This window comes from Mytilus californianus, unplaced genomic scaffold (genome assembly GCF_021869535.1).
Source record: "Mytilus californianus isolate M0D057914Y unplaced genomic scaffold, xbMytCali1.0.p SCAF_11, whole genome shotgun sequence".
Classification (NCBI taxonomy): Eukaryota; Metazoa; Mollusca; class Bivalvia; order Mytilida; family Mytilidae; genus Mytilus; species Mytilus californianus.
This window is the reverse complement of record NW_026262593.1, coordinates 40,077,489-40,095,504: the sequence shown is the minus strand read 5'-3', so window position 1 is coordinate 40,095,504 and position 18,016 is coordinate 40,077,489. Positions and strand designations below refer to the sequence as shown.

Sequence of the window (18,016 nt, the reverse complement as noted above, 5' to 3'; positions counted from 1 at the left end):
TACATTAAGGTCCAAAGGGTCCAAAATAAAACTAAGTTTGATTTAAACAAAAATTGAATTCTTAGGGATCTTTGATATTCTGAATCTAAACATGTATTTAGATTTTTGATTATGGGCCCAGTTTTCAAGTTGGTCCAAATCGGGGTCCAAAATTAAACTTTGTTTGATTTCAACAAAAATTGAATATATGGGGTTCTTTGATATGCTGAATCTAACCATGTATTTAGATTTTTGATTTTTGGGCCCCGTTATCAACTTTGTCCACATTGAGGTCAAAAGGGTCCAAAATTAAACTTTGTTTGATTTCATCAAAAATTGAATTCTTGGGGTTCTTTGATATGCTGAATCTAACCATGTATTTAGATTTTGGATATTGGACCATAATAGGTGAATGTCCAATTTAAAATTTTTAAGTTCTTAGACCACATTCATTCTGTGTCAGAAACCTATGCTGTGTCAAATATTTAATCACAATCCAAATTCAGAGCTGTATCAAGCTTGAATGTTGTGTCCATACTTGCCCCAACTGTTCAGGGTTCGACCTCTGAGGTCGTATCAAGCTGCGCCCTGCGGAGCATTTTATTGTGTTTTGTTCTGTTTTTCTTCAACTATAAGCAATAGATCAACTATATTTGATGTATGGAAGGATTGTAAGGTGTATATGTCTGTCTGGCAGGTATCATCTGACCTTGACCTCATGTTCATGGTTCATTGGTCAATGTTAAGTTTTCATGGTTAAGTTTGTTTCTTAGATACTATAAGCAATAGGTCAACTATATTTAATGCCTAAATTGATTGTAAGGTGTACATGTCTGTCTGGCATGCTTCATCTGACCTTGACCTCATTTTAATGGTTCATTAGTCAATGTTAAGTTTTCTTGTTTAAGACTGTTTCTTAGAAACAATAAGCAAATAGGTCAACTATGTTTGGTTTATTGAATGATTGTAAGGTGTACATGTATTTCTCGTTTGGTTTATCTGACCTTGACCTCATTTTCTTGGATCATGTTAAGTTTATGTTTTACTTGTAGTAAAGCTTTGTATTTAGGACTATCAACATAAAATCAATGGTTAGTAAAGAAGGCGAGACATTTCAGCATGTGCACTCTTGTGTTAAGTAGAGGTGACCTTCATAGCAGGGTTTGACTGTACTGTGAAATGCTTGCTAAATGAGGTCCAACTGTTTAAGTGTTTTTAGTCCCCTACCGACAAAGTGGAAGGGGACTTTAGGTTTGCACTCCGTCCGTCTCTCTGTCTGTCTGTCCATCAGTCAGTCCGGGAAATCAGGTTTCCACACTTTCTTTCTTCGTGCTTGAAGATATTGATTTGATATTTGGTATATTGTTTTATCATGACAAGTTACAGATCAAGTTTGAATTTTGTTCCGGTCTGATGATTTTGTGCAGAGTTATGGTCCTTGGACTTAGAAAATTCACTCTATTTAAATAATCAGTTTTCTGTACTTTTTTCGTCATGCTTGAAGATATTGATTTGATAATTGGTATATAGTTTTATCATGACAAGTTACAGACCAAGTTCGAATTTTGTTCTGGTCTGATGATTTTGTGCAGAGTTATGGTCCTTGGACTTATAAAAATTCACTCAAATTATCAGTTTTCCACACTTTTTTTTTCTTCTTGCTTGATGATATTGACTTGATATTTGTTATATAGTTTACACCATGACAAGTTATAGATCAAGTTAGCATTTTGTTCCAGTACAATGAATTTTTAACTGGTAGGGGACTATGTATTGCCATGCAATACTCTCAGAATGCTTGTTATTTCTGGTTTTCTCATTTAAAGCATGTACCGTAACTATGTTAATTATTACAGCATCATAATACATTCATTTTGTTAATTTATCAACCTTATGCTTTTTGCTTTTTGAACTCTTATTCTAAATTAGTTAAATTTTACATGCTTAATGAATAACCTGATGTGCAGTATATGTCACTATAGTATCAATATGAACAACAAAATGATCTTGATGTGACAAATAGTTTGACAATGTGTATTATTCATTGAAAAGTATATTTTGTTTGTAAATGCAAAAATGATAACAAGATAAACATTGCAATGATTAGAACTTGCAGTTTAATTATTGCTAGGTATATTCTAAAACAACAGGAGAAAAATGGTCATTAGTAACACAAATAGTGATATTGAAGATTCACAATAATAAGTACACATGTTTAACGTAGATTTTTGTTAACTTATCATATAGAGATTTGACAATGTGTTTTGATAGATACCTTAGATTAAGTGTTCCAGTAAATTTGTGTGTAATTCTGACTTTTGATCGAAAACTTGTCCCAATAATTGTAAATTCAGATATTATTGCATGCAATTATTAACGTGATTTTTAAAGAGTGGACAAAAATCTGAGATTAATTATTGCAATTTTAGAAAAGCAGCATATGTGCAGATTATGAATTTGATATGAAAATATGAGTTCTGATTATTGTGATACCTACCCAGTCCCGTTATTCACATTAATAAAAGCCTTGCAATAAGTTCTGAATTTTCAGTATTACATGTCTTTTAATGTCAAATAAAGGCATATTGAAATATCTAAACATACAATATTTCAGTAAGGATAAGAGTTATTCCATTGGATGAGGTGAGACGACCATCAACTGTACCCGTACATATTGATATCAAGGTATACCAATTAACTTTACATTATCAATATAACAGAAATTATAATTTATCCAGAAAAATCACAGAATTATGCTCAGTTGTTTAAACCTTGCTAACATATGTAGCGTTGATTTTATGGTATGTTATTGTGTAAACAAAACTCATCAAAGATACCGCGCTTATATTTTGTATGCCAGACGCATGTTTCTTCAAAAAGAGAGGTGAAAGATACCAAAGGGACATTCAAACTCATAAGTCGAAAATAAACTGACAACGCCATGGCTAAAAAAGTAAAAGACAAACAATAGTACACAAAACACAACATAGAAAACTAAAGACTGAGCAACATGAACCCCACCAAAAACTGGGGGTGATCTCAGGTCCTCCAGAAGGGTAAGCAGATCCTGCTCCACATGTGGCACCCGTCGTGTTGCTCATGTTAGTACAAACCTGGCAAAAGACTCATCAGTGACACTTGAAAAATAAGAGTTGTTTATACATATTCTGAATGAGTATCAGTATAGTTGACCTTTTTTTTACTTACCAATTTAGGTACAAGTAAGACTTGATAAGGGGAAACCCTTTCAAGTCCCAATTTATATGTACGCCTCCACAACGGCAGTAGGGGCTTTTATGTTGTCTGGTCAGTGCGTCAGTCCATTTGTCATTCCCTAGTCTGTCCCGCACTACGTTAAAAATTTTGTTTAACATGGCTAAAGTAGTTTACCTTGAAGTTTTGATCACATCAACTTGAAACTTATTACACATGCTCATTATGATATGAACTTTAAATCTTATGTACAATTTCAGCTTTGACTTAGTTTTCATGGTTTACTGAACATTAAAATGTGATAGCGTGAATTAGTATATTCTTATGTTAGAGTTTTTGGTTAAGGTAGTTGACCATGAAATTGTGGTCACATCAACTTAAAACTTAGTGCACATGTTAATTGTTGGATGAAATTTTAATATTATATTCTAAATTTGGATTTTGACCCTAATTTTACAGTCTTAACATGGATGTATGATACTGCAAGTGGGGCTTGGTGTCCTATAGACATACATATTCTTGTTTAAATTAATGTTCTAAAAAGGTTTTATTGCAGTTTTGGGACTTTTGGAAATGATTCCAATTAACACACCCTACAGGCAGTTGAGTTTTGCTTCTCCATTCCTTCACAATGGAAATAGGCTTAGGACGAGCACAATTTCTGTCTTTTCTGACTTGACTTTTTATGTCCTGGATTTTATGTCTCTTTATTAATCATATCAGTATGTCATTACATATTTATTACCATTATTTTTTAGAATCCACAAGGAGTTATAGTCCAAAGGAAGAATGCCTCGTATCATGGCAGTTTTATAACAGACAGATTTCATCTACCGTCACGCCCATTCTATGGTAACAACTGGACTGTCGAGGCTAGGTTCACTAATGGGGTAGGTATAAAATTGTTAAATTTCATATACACCGTTCTGTTTATATACATGGATTCCTTATCTAATGTTGGAAATTTGAGATCATAGGATAAGTGGTCTTTTTATATGACCGCAATAAATTTTCGTTCATATATTGCTATCATGTTGCTGTCGTTGTCTTCCGAAGACATTTGGTTTCCGGACAATAACTTTAGTATAAGTGAATGGATCTCTATGAATTTAACCACAAGGTTCAATAGCACAAAAGGAAGGTTGGGATTGATTTTGGGGGTTATGGTCCAAATTGTTTAGATTTTGTGGGTTGTGGCTTTAATCGTTAAGAAACTAGAGGCCAAATAGGGGCCAAAAACAAGACTTTTCTAGTACTGGCTAAGCTGATTCTAACATAAATTATTTCTGATCTATATAAAGAAACAACAAATACTGATATGGCAGGAGATACACACCAAACAGGGTGTGTAAATTATTATATCTAGTTTGTAAACAGATTTACTAAGTATTGCGCAACAGCAAAGTATTGCACAACAGCAAGAAATCTTCAATTGAAAATAAATACAAATCTTTTACCCAATTTCAATGAGGATTAATTTAAAGTCTTGAATTGTTTGAGGTTTTTACCATGTTTTACTATATTGGATATTTGGACATTTTTAAACAGGTCTACATTGAGGTCCAAAGGGTCCAAAATTAGACTTTTTAAAAACTGAATTCTTGTGGTTCTATGATATGCTGAATCTAACTGTGCCTACAAATTTTTAATTTTGGGCCCTGTTTTCAAATTAGTCCATATTAAGGTCCAAAGGATCAAAAATTAAACTTTGTTTGAATTCATGTTTTTTTTAAGCCCCTGCCGTAGCGGAGGGGGCATTAAGTTTTATCTTTGTCCGTCCGTACATACGTCCCAAAGTTGGTTTCTGTTCTCTAACTTTAGTTTGCCTCAACCAAATGTTATGAAACTTATACAAAATGCTTATTACCACAAAACACAGATCAGGTTTGAATTTTGTTGGCATCACTTTAACCGTTCTAGAGTTATGTCCCTTTACAAATGGAAAAATTGCTGAATTTTTCATTTCCATTCACTAACTTTAGTTAGCCTTAACTAAATGTTATGAAACTTATACACAATGCTTATAGCCTCAACCAAATGTTATGAAACTTATACACAATGCTTATTACCACAAAATACAGATCAGGTGTGAATTTTGGTGATGTCACTTTAACCGTTCTAGAGTTATGTCCCTTTACAAATGGAAAAATTGCTGAATTTTTCGTTTCCGTTCTCTAACTTTAGTTAGCCTCCACCAAATGTTATGAAACTTATACACAATGCTTATTAGCACAAAATACAGATCAAGTTTAAATTTTGGTGGTGTCACTTTTACTGTTCTAGAGTTATGCCCCTTTACATATGGAAAAATTGCTGAATTTTTTGTTTCCATTCTCTAACTTAAGTTTGCCTCAACCAAATATTATGAAACTTATACACAATACTTATTACCACAAAACTGAGATCAAGTACAAATTTGGGTAGCGTCACTTTTACCGTTCTTCAGTTATGTCCCTTTATAACTTTATATGATTTGCAAGCAGGGCATCATCTGTGTCCCATGGACACAGTCCCCATTTATTTTTTTATATGCTGAATCTAACCATGGAATTAGATTTTGAATATTGGACAATTAAGTAGATTAAATGTCCCATTTCAATTTTTTATGTTATCTGACCTCATTTATTCTGTCAGAAATCTATAATGTGTCAAATATTGTATCACTATCCAAATTCAGAGCTGTATCAAGCTTGAATATTGTGTCCATACTTGCCCTAACTGTTCAGAGTTCGACCTCTGCGGTCGTATCCAGCTGCACATTTTTGATATATAAGTATGTAAGTAGATCATTTATTGTAGTGACATGTGTAGCATAAATAATATTACATATTAATAATACAATAATAATTTTAAATTACCCCGGCCAGTTGGACCTATATGTCACTTTAAACTTAATGTTCATATTTTCAATAGGCAAATGTGAAATTGTTACTTGTAAAGAAGTTCCTTCCTTTTCCAGAAAAATAAATTCAAATATTTGGCTGTTTGTTATTGATGAACAGTCATCAAATTAACAAATGTTCTATCATTAATAGAATTCTTGTCAATGTTCATTGATTCAAATAGCAAGTTTCTAAAATCATTGTAAGCTTTACAATATAGTAGGAAATGTTTCTCATCTTCGACTGATCCGCTCTAGGTACAGCTATTTATTTGATAACTTAGATTCAATGGTAAATTCATGGTTTTTTTTTTAATTCACATTCGTATCAATAAACTTTTACGTTTTTTCAGCTTGAAACAGAAACAGTAGTTACCTTTGAAGTAAAAGAGTATGGTAAATATAAAGAAAGTTAGACAAAAGAATAAATAAAAAATGAATTTATTTATTTATTAACAACCATTAGTACAGAGTATAATTATATCTTAGTACTTTTTAATAATTTAAAAAGAAATATCTGATTCTGAGGTCAGAGTTTGCTTTAATCCACATCTCTTGATAAACATTTAAGAGAGCAAATTGAAAAAAAAAATGTAATCATATGAAAAAGTCAAGAATTATTAGAATTTAATGGGAGATAACTCATATTTAGTCTGTTCAAAGAAAACCTTTTTTTCTATTATTATTTTATGCTGTGATGTAATGATTTATTGACAGCCTCTCAAATCTTGCCTTATTAATCATTTTCAAAATAGGACAGTTACTCATTAGCCTTCTGCTCTTGCAGACACAATGTTAAGCAAACCCTATTAATCAAGCAACCAATAGATGAATGGATTTAGTGTTTTATTTTTAGGTAAAACTGAGTAACCTAATTGTACAAATATGTGGAAAATTTATGTTTAGGTTTGGTACCTGTCATTATCATAGCTTTGGAATATTTTCTGGGCTTTATTTTAATTATTCTTTCTAACACTGTACATTAAATATGCTTGAATATTTAGTTATTCTAAGTTACCAATTTGATCCTCTGACATTTCAGTTTTACCAAAGTTCAGTATAACTCTGCAGTCAGAACCAGACATTATTCTCCCAACAACAGAGACTATAAGAATAAATGTTTCAGCTAAGTGAGTATTTGCTAATGTTAAGGTAGTAAAGGAGTTCTCTGCAATCTTGAATTGCAAATGGCTGCAATAAGTCCAAATATTAATTTGAATCAGTAAATTTTGTTTTCATTCAATGAATAAATTAATTCTTATGATTTTTATTTTATGGCAATAACTTCTTTTTACAATTACAGAATTCATTGTTTCTTTGTCAACATTTCTGTTTCCAGACACTGCCTTTTGACCATATTCATAGACAATATCTTGACCAAACTGGTTTGATAATGCCCCATGGGTGAAGAAGACCTCTATTGTCTTTGAGGTCACTAGGTCAAAGATAAAAAATCAAGGTCAGAGCTGCAATAGATAGACTAAAATTGGGGGAGGGGTGGGAAAGTTTGCATTCCAGTTGATATCATTTGAACCATCTTTTCTTAATGTCTAAATATTGATTGAATTTCAGTTATTTTCATGGAAAAGCAATAGATGGTACATGTGTATTATCATATGGAATTATTACAGATGGACAACATAAAATCAGTGATGTTGATCTTAAACAGCAGGTAAAACTTCACATCTACAGTTAATGTACAATACAAACTAAACCATAGCTTCCAAAACGGTCATATATTCCGGACATTTATAAATTTACTGGACATTGTCCGCCTGGGATAAGCATGAACCGAACATCTACTTTTTAGTGTTCAAGGCTTTATTAAGAGATATAAAACACAATTCGCGATATTTTTGACACGATTAAAATTATAAGAAATACGTTTATAAATATTTGTTGAAAAATTTAAAATGGTTTTAAACGAAAAATCGTCAGAACCACGTTGTTTGAACTAGTACACGTGTGGGCATGTGCACAGGTTGGAAATTTAATTATGCATCCTAATTTCTTCAAAAATGCTAAAATTATCATTGATACCTGTATCTAACATTCATTCGAGTATTTTCTTGAAGAAATAACGTGGAAAGAGCTTCTTACACTCAGTCGTGCTTTGTAAACACACACGGATTTTACGTATCCGTCTCTGGTCCATGTTTTACCATCGTCAAGTCAACATCCAGTATTAGGTAAATGTGCTTTTAAAAACGAAAGTAAAGTTTTTGACAACGTTATTTTGCGCATATAAAGAGTCTAAGGCCGAGATAATAATGCTGATGTTGCACACTTCAAATGATGCACTGCCAATTTAACAGTTTACGTCAGAACATTGAATTTATATCAAAGTAAAGTTTGATATCGTTTTTTTTTTTATTGTCAATCATTGGGATGGCCAACTGATTACCATGATTGCCTTTTGTAACTTAGCCTTAAGGGATTAAAATTGGGATCAGATATAAAATGTCTGGCTGGCTCAAATATTTTTTGGAAGCCCTGAACTAAACTGGAAATCCTTAAGCATAAATATAAATGTCTTGGGGGGGTCTTGTGGTAACCTACTCATCTCATGTGTGGAAGGCATGGGTTTGATCTCCAGCTTTGTCTTATCAAAGATTTTGAAATTGGTACTTGCTGGCTCTCTGCCAAGCATGTGCCGTTATGATATGTCTGAAGAAGGTGATATGTCTTCCTGAAGACTGTTTCCTCTTGAGCTAGCATGAAAAAAATCTGACTGCATTTGTTTCAGTGAATTTTTTTCTGGCAAGGTACCCTTTCCTTTGAAAGAAATATATGTGTTAAAATTCCCTGACATATTTTCTCTAGGGTTTCATTTCTGATGGAATAAACACACTAGTGTGAAGAATAAATACATGAGTATAAAAATTCCATAACATATTTTCTTTAGGGTTTCATTACACACTAGAGTACTGAAAGTTCTACTCACTGGGATGAAAGTACTCTTAATACACATGTTAGTGTACTCAGTTATGGTTTTGAATATGCAAGGATACTTTGCCACTAGAAGTTAAGCAGCCATCAATCAATGAGCATGGAAATATGAGTAGATAGGTTTCAATATGACGTCATGTGAGTAAGAGTTTCCCTTGGCCACCATTTTCGAGGGGTAAATGGCTGGTTTTGTTATTTGTCTAACCAAATTTAAACATGTGGTATAAACAAGTCTGATAAGAGATCCTTCGTAACTAGATAGTTGCGATGAATCAAGCAAGACTAAAAGAAATTAAAATTGTTCAGAAAACAGCAGTCTAGTAGTCAGTATTTCTAGTTGAATTTGGCTAATTTATGAAAAGATTTGTGAACATAGACCTCCAATGTGGTGAAAAAAGGGAAGTAACTCTTGTTCAAATTGTGTCAATCGAAATCCATCTATGACAAGTTTTTACATAATTAATTATTATTATTAAGTAGAGTTGAATATAAACAATAAATTTTCATTTGATATTTATAATTATTTGTGATAGATGTTATGGTAATTTGTTGTTTGTAGATGACGGTAGGATCAACAGATTTTGAAATAAGTACTAATACATTGGAAGAGAGATTTCCATCATACTGGTTCCCAGATGGTGCAAGACTATATCTAGAGGTTACCATACTAGATAAGGGAACAGGAAGAAGGGAACAAGTGTCTGACAAGAAAACTGTGTTCTCTAACCATCCATACAAAATATCTGTAGAAAAATCACAGAAATACTTCAAACCTGGAATTCCCTATGACTTGGTAGTAAGTATTTGAATAAGTACAGTTGTGGAGGATGCTTGTCACTTCTTGTTATCATGTTACTTGAAATTTGTTATGCTTGTGATTGCAAACTGTTTGTTGATTATGAAATTGGATTTAGGGTAAGTGCCTCAATGTGTACAGGTAATAGCAAGGACAAAACAGGATCCAATTAATGTCTGTCCAAAACACCCTGGGTAGAAAACTTTTATTAAGAGTTTTCTTGGCTTCTATGAAAAGGAATAATTTTATACTTGGTTTGCAGCTTAATAATGTTGGGCTGTAGTGTGTAAGCAATTTTTACATCTGTCTGTGCTGCCATTTCCTGTTTAACTGATAGTTTGAAATTTTACAACAGTCACTGTACATGGAAAATTTTCATCAATCATTTCTTGTCTTGTTTTTGGAAATGTCTTCATCATTTATGCTTCAGTACACATGTTATCTCAATCAATTGCATGCAATGATGCAGGTTGAGACAGGGTATTGGTATTGATTTTTAAGAAATATATATATATTTTTTAAAGGGGCACTAGCTACGAGATATATAAAAATCTAAAGCATGACTTTTTTGTTCAATCATTAATAAAAGTGAAATAGCGAAATAATAATTCGCTTTTAGCAGCCAGTATGGTTCAATTTTGTCAAATTTAGCTAAGAAACATTGATGATGAATTATTCACTTGCAAGTGAATAATACGACCTCATTGAATCCGTATTCATGTGAACTTCAATTTAACCCCTTAGCTAGAGATGGACAACGCTTGCATTGTGCGTGTTTGGTTATTTAAAGGAAAAGAATGTCAACATTTAAAGTGAAACAAAGGTAAATCATTTGATTGACTGATTCGATCCACAAAAATCATTCTTATACAGGTAAAAAACGATGATTAACATATATTTTTAATCTATAATATGAAATTAGATAGACCTAGAAAAATCCAATTGCACGAGTTTTCTTTCTATTTATATTTATGTTTATATCGCTTATATGACCATCGGAGGTGTTCGGAGGTCAACTTGATAGTTAACTAGATGGTGTCAAGACTAAAATACACACGAAACGAAGCTACATATAATCTAGCCCATGCCCTGTAAATAGTTTATTTTAGACTTTTTATAATTTGGATAAATGTTTTACATGGTTATAAATCAAATATAAGAATTTGAGTCAAATTGGTGAACATGAATTTGATAGCTAGTGCCCCTTTAAGAATATTAAATGAAAGGAGAATGATGTGAAATTTTTTTTCACATACTGTTTACATTAATATGACTAATAATAGTTATATATTGCAGGATTAAAATGCCTATTATTTTTAATGGGTACTAATATTCATGAATTGAGGAACAATTGTATTTTCGTTTTGATTTCATGGTTTTGCAAAAGTTTGCTCACAATCCTATAGTAAATTTACACTTCTTGAATATATAATTTGTGGTTTAACCATACTCACAAAATACATGTAAATTGGTATCCCATGAATAATAATGAATCCACAGTATCTTACAAATACCTAAGCCAGTTATCAGTTCCTGTAAATATTTTTGTTTTGTTTTTCAGATTGACACTTTCTATGCCAATGGAAAACCAGCACCAAACTGTCCACTTAGTATATATTGTGGAAAGAGAACAATTCATGGCAGTGTAATACCTTTAAGAAGAAGTAATTTAGAAACAGATGAGACTGGACGACTCATTAAATCTGTTAATATTGAAAACATAGATACAAGCTTATCATGTACAGTATGTATATTACAATATATTTTGCAGATTTTTGTAACAGGTGGGGTTTTGGCCTTGGGAGTTTGAGGGGTTTATTAAAGATTTTGCACCAAAAAAAATAAACAAATGATTTAATAGATTCCTAAATCTAGATCTTATTTCTTGATTTAGGCATGGACTAATCACTTGATAAATTCCACTCTTTAGTTCAGACGAAAAGTTATCTAAAACTGACATTATCAAGAGGCTTGATTTTAAATAAAGAAATTTTTATGCCCCCGCTGTTCAAAGAGGCATTAAGGTTTACCCTTGTCTGTCTGTACTTCCGTACGTCCCGAAATTAGTTTCTGTTCTCTAACTTTAGTTTCCCTTGACCAAATGTTATGAAACTTATACACAAAGCTTATTACCACAAAAAACAGATCAAATTTGAATTTGGGTGGCATCAATTTACCGTTCTCATGTTTTGCCCCTTTATAACGTTTTATACAAACAGAGGCATCATCTGTGTCCCATGGACACATTCTCCATTTTTAGCTCACCTGGCCCGAAGGGCCAAGTGAGCTTTTCTCATCACTTGGCGTCCGTTGTCGTCGTCGTTAGCTTTTTAGTCCCCTACCGACGAAGTCGAAGGAGACTTTAGGTTTGCACTCTGTCTGTCTGTCCGTCTGTCCATCTGTCTGTCTGTCCATCGGTCAGTCCGGCAACTCAGATTTACACACTTTTTTTCTTCGTTCTTGAAGATATTGATTTGATATTTGGTATATAGTTTTATCATGACAAGTTATAGATCAAGTTCCAATTTTGTTCCGGTCTGATGATTAAGTCCAGAGTTATGGTCCATAAAAAAACTCCATAACTAATTTTAGAGTACTATATTAACCATATACCTGTACGAAGGGAGATAACTCATTTTTTAAAAGACATTCTTTGGTAAATTGTTGGAGGAATTTTGTGGCAGATTTATATGTTATTTTGTATAAACCAATTTTCTGAATGCTACATGTATATATATATATATATATTTTAATTAAGTGAAATCCTTTAATTAGATAATAATCTATTTTTATTATACGACCGCAAAAAAATTTTGCGGTCATATATTGGTATGACGTTGGCGTCGTCGTCGTCGTCGTCGTCGTTGTCGTCGTCGTCTGGCGTCGTCCGAAGACACATTGGTTTTCGCACTCTAACTTTAGTTTAAGTGAATGGATCTCTATGAAATTTTACCATAAGGTTTAATACCACAAAAGGAAGGTTGGGATTGATTTTGGGGGTTATGGTACCAACAGTTAAGGAATTAGGGGCCAAAAAGGGGCCAAAAATAAGCATTTTTGTAACTTCCAGACATAACTTGTGTGTTAGTGTATGGATCTCTCTGACATTGTACCACAAGGTTCCATATCACACAGGGAATGCTGGGATTGATTTTGGGGGTAATTGCCTCAAAATATTAGGAATTAGGGGCAAAAAAAGAGGCAAAAAACAAGCATTTTTCTAGTTTCATGACAATAACTTGTGTGAAAGTGTATGGATCTTTCTGAAATTGTACTACAAGGTTCCATATCACAAAGGGAAAGCTGGAATTGAGTTTGGGGGTAATTGCCCAAAATGTTTAGGAATAAGGGGCCAAAAAGGGGCCAAAAATAAGCATTTTTCTAGTTTCCAGACAATAACTTGTGTTCAAGTGTATGGATCTCTCTGAAATTGTACCACAAGGTTCCATATCACACAGGGAATGCTGGGATTGATTTTGGGGGTAATTGCCTCAAAAAATTAGGAATTAGGGGCCAAAAAAGGGTAAAAAAACAAGCATTTTTCTAGTTTCATGACAATAACTTGTGTGTAAGTGTATGGATCTTTCTGAAATTGTACTACAAGGTTCCATATCACAAAGGGAAAGCTGGAATTGAGTTTGGGGGTAATTGCCCAAAACGTTTAGGAATAAGGGGCCAAAAAGGGCCAAAAATAAGCATTTTTCTAGTTTCCAGACAATAACTTGTGTTCAAGTGTATGGATCTCTCTGAAATTGTACCACAAGGTTCCATATCACACAGGGAATGCTGGGATTGATTTTGGGGGTAATTGCCTCAAAATATTAGGAATAAGGGGCCAAAAAAGGGACAAAAAACAAGCATTTTTCTAGTTTCATAATAATAACTTGTGTGTAAGTGTATGGATCTTTCTGAAATTGTACTACAAGGTTCCATATCACAAAGGGAAAGCTGGAATTGAGTTTGGGGGTAATTGCCCAAAACGTTTAGGAATAAGGGGCCAAAAAGGGGCCAAAAATAAGCATTTTTCTAGTTTCCAGACAATAACTTGTGTTCAAGTGTATGGATCTCTCTGAAATTGTACTGCAAGGTACCATACCACAAAGGGGAGGCTGAGATTGAGTTTGGGGGTGATGAATCATAAGGGGGTTCAAAAAATTTTTGGGGGGGGGGGATTTTTTTTTTTCCTTTTTTTTTTCTTTTAAAATTTTCCATTTTAAGTTGGTTATATCTGTTTTATATTTAAAAGCAAATAATAATGATATGGTAGGAGATACACACCAAACAGGATGTGTAAATTATCATATAATAAGTATTGTGCAATAGCAAGAAATTTTCAATTGCATAGTATTGCACAATAGCAAGAAATCTTCAATTGCACAGTATTGGGCAATAGCAAGAAATCTTCAATTGCACAGTATTGTGCAATAGCAAGAAATATCCAATAGGACAATATTGCGCAATAGCAAGAAATTGTCAATTGTACAGTATTGCGCAATAGCAAGAAATATTCAATTGCACAGTATTGTGCAAAAGAAGATACTTCGTATAAATTGCTTATTTCTTGACCAATTTCAATGGGGTTTTATTCTTGAATTCTTGGGGTTCTTTAATATGCTGATTCTAACCGTGTATTAAGTTTTTGGATTTTGGCCCCCGTTTTTTAATTGGTCCACATTGAGGTCCAAAGGGTCCAAAATTAAACTTTGTTTGATTTCATCAAAAATTGAATTATTGGGGTTCTTTGATATGCCGAATCTAACCGTGTATTTAGATTCTTAATTTTTGGTTCCGTTTTCAAATTGGTCTACATTAAGGTCCAAAGGGTCCAAAATTAAACTTAGTTTGATTTTAAAAAAAATTTAATTCTTAGGGTTCTTTGATATGCTGAATCTAAACATGTATTTAGATTTTTGATTATGGGCCCAGTTTTCAAGTTGGTCCAAATCGGGGTCCAAAATTAAACTTTGTTTGATTTCAACAAAAATTGAATATATGGGGTTCTTTGATATGCTGAATCTAACCATGTATTTAGATTTTTGATTTTTGGGCCCCATTATCAACTTTGTCCACATTGAGGTCAAAAGGGTCCAAAATTAAACTTTGTTTGATTTCATCAAAAATTGAATTCCTGGGGTTCTTTGATATGTTGAATCTGACCATGTATTTAGATTTTGGATATTGGACCATAATAGGTGAATGTCCAATTTAAAATATTTAAGTTCTTAGACCACATTCATTCTGTGTCAGAAACCTATGCTGTGTCAAATATTTAATCACAATCCAAATTCAGAGCTGTATCAAGCTTGAATGTTGTGTCCATACTTGCCCCAACTGTTCAGGGTTCGACCTCTGCGGTCTTATCAAGCTGCGCCCTGCGGAGCATTTTATTAAGGTTTATATTTCATAACATTACATTGTTTAGATGAAAGTTGTTGACATTTTATAGATAAGTTACAAATCTATATTAGTTTGTGACAAATGAAAGAAAAAAAATTTGGAACTATTAATTATATTTGATTGTAATTTGAAAATAGATATACATTGTATTACATCATATCTAATTTTAGAGAACTATTAATCATATCTAATGTTAGAGTGTTATAGGTTTTCCACACTTTTTTTCATCATGCTTGAAGATATTGATTGACAATTGGTATATAGTTTTATCATGACAAGTTACAGATCAAGTTAAAATTTTTGTTTCAGTCTGATAATTTTGTGCAGAGTTATGGTCCTTGGACTTGAAAAAATTCACTCATATATTCAGTTTTCCACACTGTTTTAGTCATGCTTGAAGATATTGACTTGATATTTTCTTTTTGTTTACACCATGACAAGTTATAGAACAATTTAGCATTTTGTTCCAGTATAATGAATTTTTACCTGGTAGGGGACTAGATATTGCCATGCAATACTCTCAGAATGCTTGTTACAAAAATCTTCTCCTCTGAAACCACTGGGCCAAATTTAACCAATCTTGACCACAATCATCATTAGGGTATTTAGTTTAAAAAATGTGTCCGATGACCCCACCAACCAACCAAGATGGCCGCCATGGCTAAAAATAGAACATACGGGTAAAATGTAGATTTTGGCTTATATCTCTGAAACCAAAGCATTTAGAGTAAATCTGACATAGGGTAAAACTGATTATCAAATTTAACCATACTTGGCCATTATTATTATTAGGGTATCTAGTTTATAAAAAATGTTCGTCATATTTAGATTTATCTGCCCTGTAATTTTCAGACGAATCTGACAACCTGTTGTTGGGTTGCTGCCCCTGAGTTAGTAATTTTACAGTATTTTGTTATTATCTTAGATATCATTATAATATCTAATATCTAATACTATTAATTATGATTTTAACCTTATTTTACATGATTTCCAAAGCATAAGTAAATACAGGTGAGCGACACAGGCTCTTGAGAGCCTCTAGTTTTCATATACTATGGATTTATTACTATTATGGGATACCAATTTTCTCAGATTTCGTTGGTAACCAGGCTTGTACACATGTTCGTTATGAACTGAAAATAGGGTTTTGTAACAAATTACACAGTTCACTGAATTTTCAAATGTAATAGTGCATGCTGGGTATGTTTTCCTATGGACACATATTCTTGTTGGTATAATATTTTATCCTTACTTGATTGCTTAGATAAAAACAGATGCAGATAGAAATAACTATGCTAATACAGTACAGTCAGAGGTCACATTTGCTGTGGCAGCCATGCAATCATCATCTAACAGATTTATCAGAGTCAAACCTACATTGGTAAGTAGCCATGTGCATTCTTTATGAAATATTTTGTATACATTATACCCTCACCGGTACCAGCCCAATAGTCAGCACTTGTGTGTTGACATGAATTATCATTGATATGGTCATAATTATAAATTGACTGTTCACAAAACTTTGAGTTTTTCGAAATACTAAGGATTATTTTAGCCGTATTTGACAAAATCTTTCAGAATTTTGGATCTTCAATGCTCTTTAACTTCCTACTTTATTTGGCCTTTTTAACTTTTTAAATTTGATCGTCACTGATGGGTCTTCTGATGTACAAAATTTTAATCCTGGTATCTATGATGAGTATTATCAATAAGAAAGATGCTAAAGAAAGTTTATAACAAAACAAAGACTATCTTGAATACTTGAATTTGTTCCATTAGTAGAAGATGTGTAATTCAAAACATACTAGAAGGGTTTTATTCAGCTTTTACCATAGGTTAAGTGTGAAACATGGTTACGTTGGGTATACATCAATAAGACAGCTACCAAGTAACAAAAAATATGAAGACTTCTAGAGGCTTTTCACACTGTTATTTCTAAATTTGTCATTTTTCTTTTTTTAAAAGTTATATATTGCAACTTAGTTAGACCATGCCATGGAAATAGTTGTTATAATTGTCAAAGTTGTCTTGAGTACTCTTGTAAGGAGACCATTTAACTTGACATCATCAGTATTACTAGGTATAAACACAACAAATCACAATACTTATTAGTACCACTTTAAATTGAGTAGCTAATATCATTATACATCAGTTTTTTGTTCTAGAATGATGGGAGATTAACTGCTGAAATTTCAACCAGAAGATTAAGATCAACTGAGTTTTACCACCTGGTAAGGCATATATAACTTTTTGTTGTTTTTTTTCTCTTCTAAAATTAAGTGTTACTAACAACATGATTTAAATTGAAAAGCTGTGATGTGCATGTTTAAGATAATGTGAGAAACATCTGATAGAAAAAAGACATTTTAAGAGGTAAGATCTTTATTAAATTTTTCAAACGTTATATCCAATATTTTGAAAGATTCTAGCAATTTGGAATGATTTTCAGATATAGAATTTTGAAAAACCTTATCTTTCCCAAATCAAAGGAACAAAATATCAACCAACTTATATTTGTAGATACTTTTTCATGTTTGGCTCTTTCTTACCTATTTCACAGCAATTTATTTACACTGTTTTTCTACATTCTTTTTTTGTATTAATATATGAGAAGATCAAAGTTTGACAAGTTCGCAAAGATTTATATTCATGTTATTTATCTACTTGCAGAGGTTGCAAAAAATAAATTGCTCTTGAAAATTAGTTTGTTTACAGGTTCTCATATGCATTTTTACATGGTTTATGTATTTTAAAATTTGAGTTCACTACTTCTTAAATATTTCTGATTTTCTTATTGAAAT

General features: G+C 32.4%; 1 protein-coding gene across 1 annotated transcript in view; it reads left to right on the top strand.

Annotated features, from left to right (window-relative positions):
- LOC127720067 (complement C3-like) overlaps window positions 1–18,016 on the top strand; it is a 76,785-nt gene that overhangs the window by 13,814 nt on the left and 44,955 nt on the right. Inside the window, exons 4-12 of the mRNA XM_052226463.1 lie at window positions 2,594–2,664; window positions 3,951–4,082; window positions 6,427–6,469; window positions 7,116–7,203; window positions 7,646–7,745; window positions 9,582–9,818; window positions 11,380–11,562; window positions 16,480–16,596; window positions 17,381–17,446. Coding sequence (XP_052082423.1) covers window positions 2,594–2,664; window positions 3,951–4,082; window positions 6,427–6,469; window positions 7,116–7,203; window positions 7,646–7,745; window positions 9,582–9,818; window positions 11,380–11,562; window positions 16,480–16,596; window positions 17,381–17,446 — 1,037 coding nt within the window. The remainder of the gene's footprint in view (window positions 1–2,593; window positions 2,665–3,950; window positions 4,083–6,426; window positions 6,470–7,115; window positions 7,204–7,645; window positions 7,746–9,581; window positions 9,819–11,379; window positions 11,563–16,479; window positions 16,597–17,380; window positions 17,447–18,016) is intronic.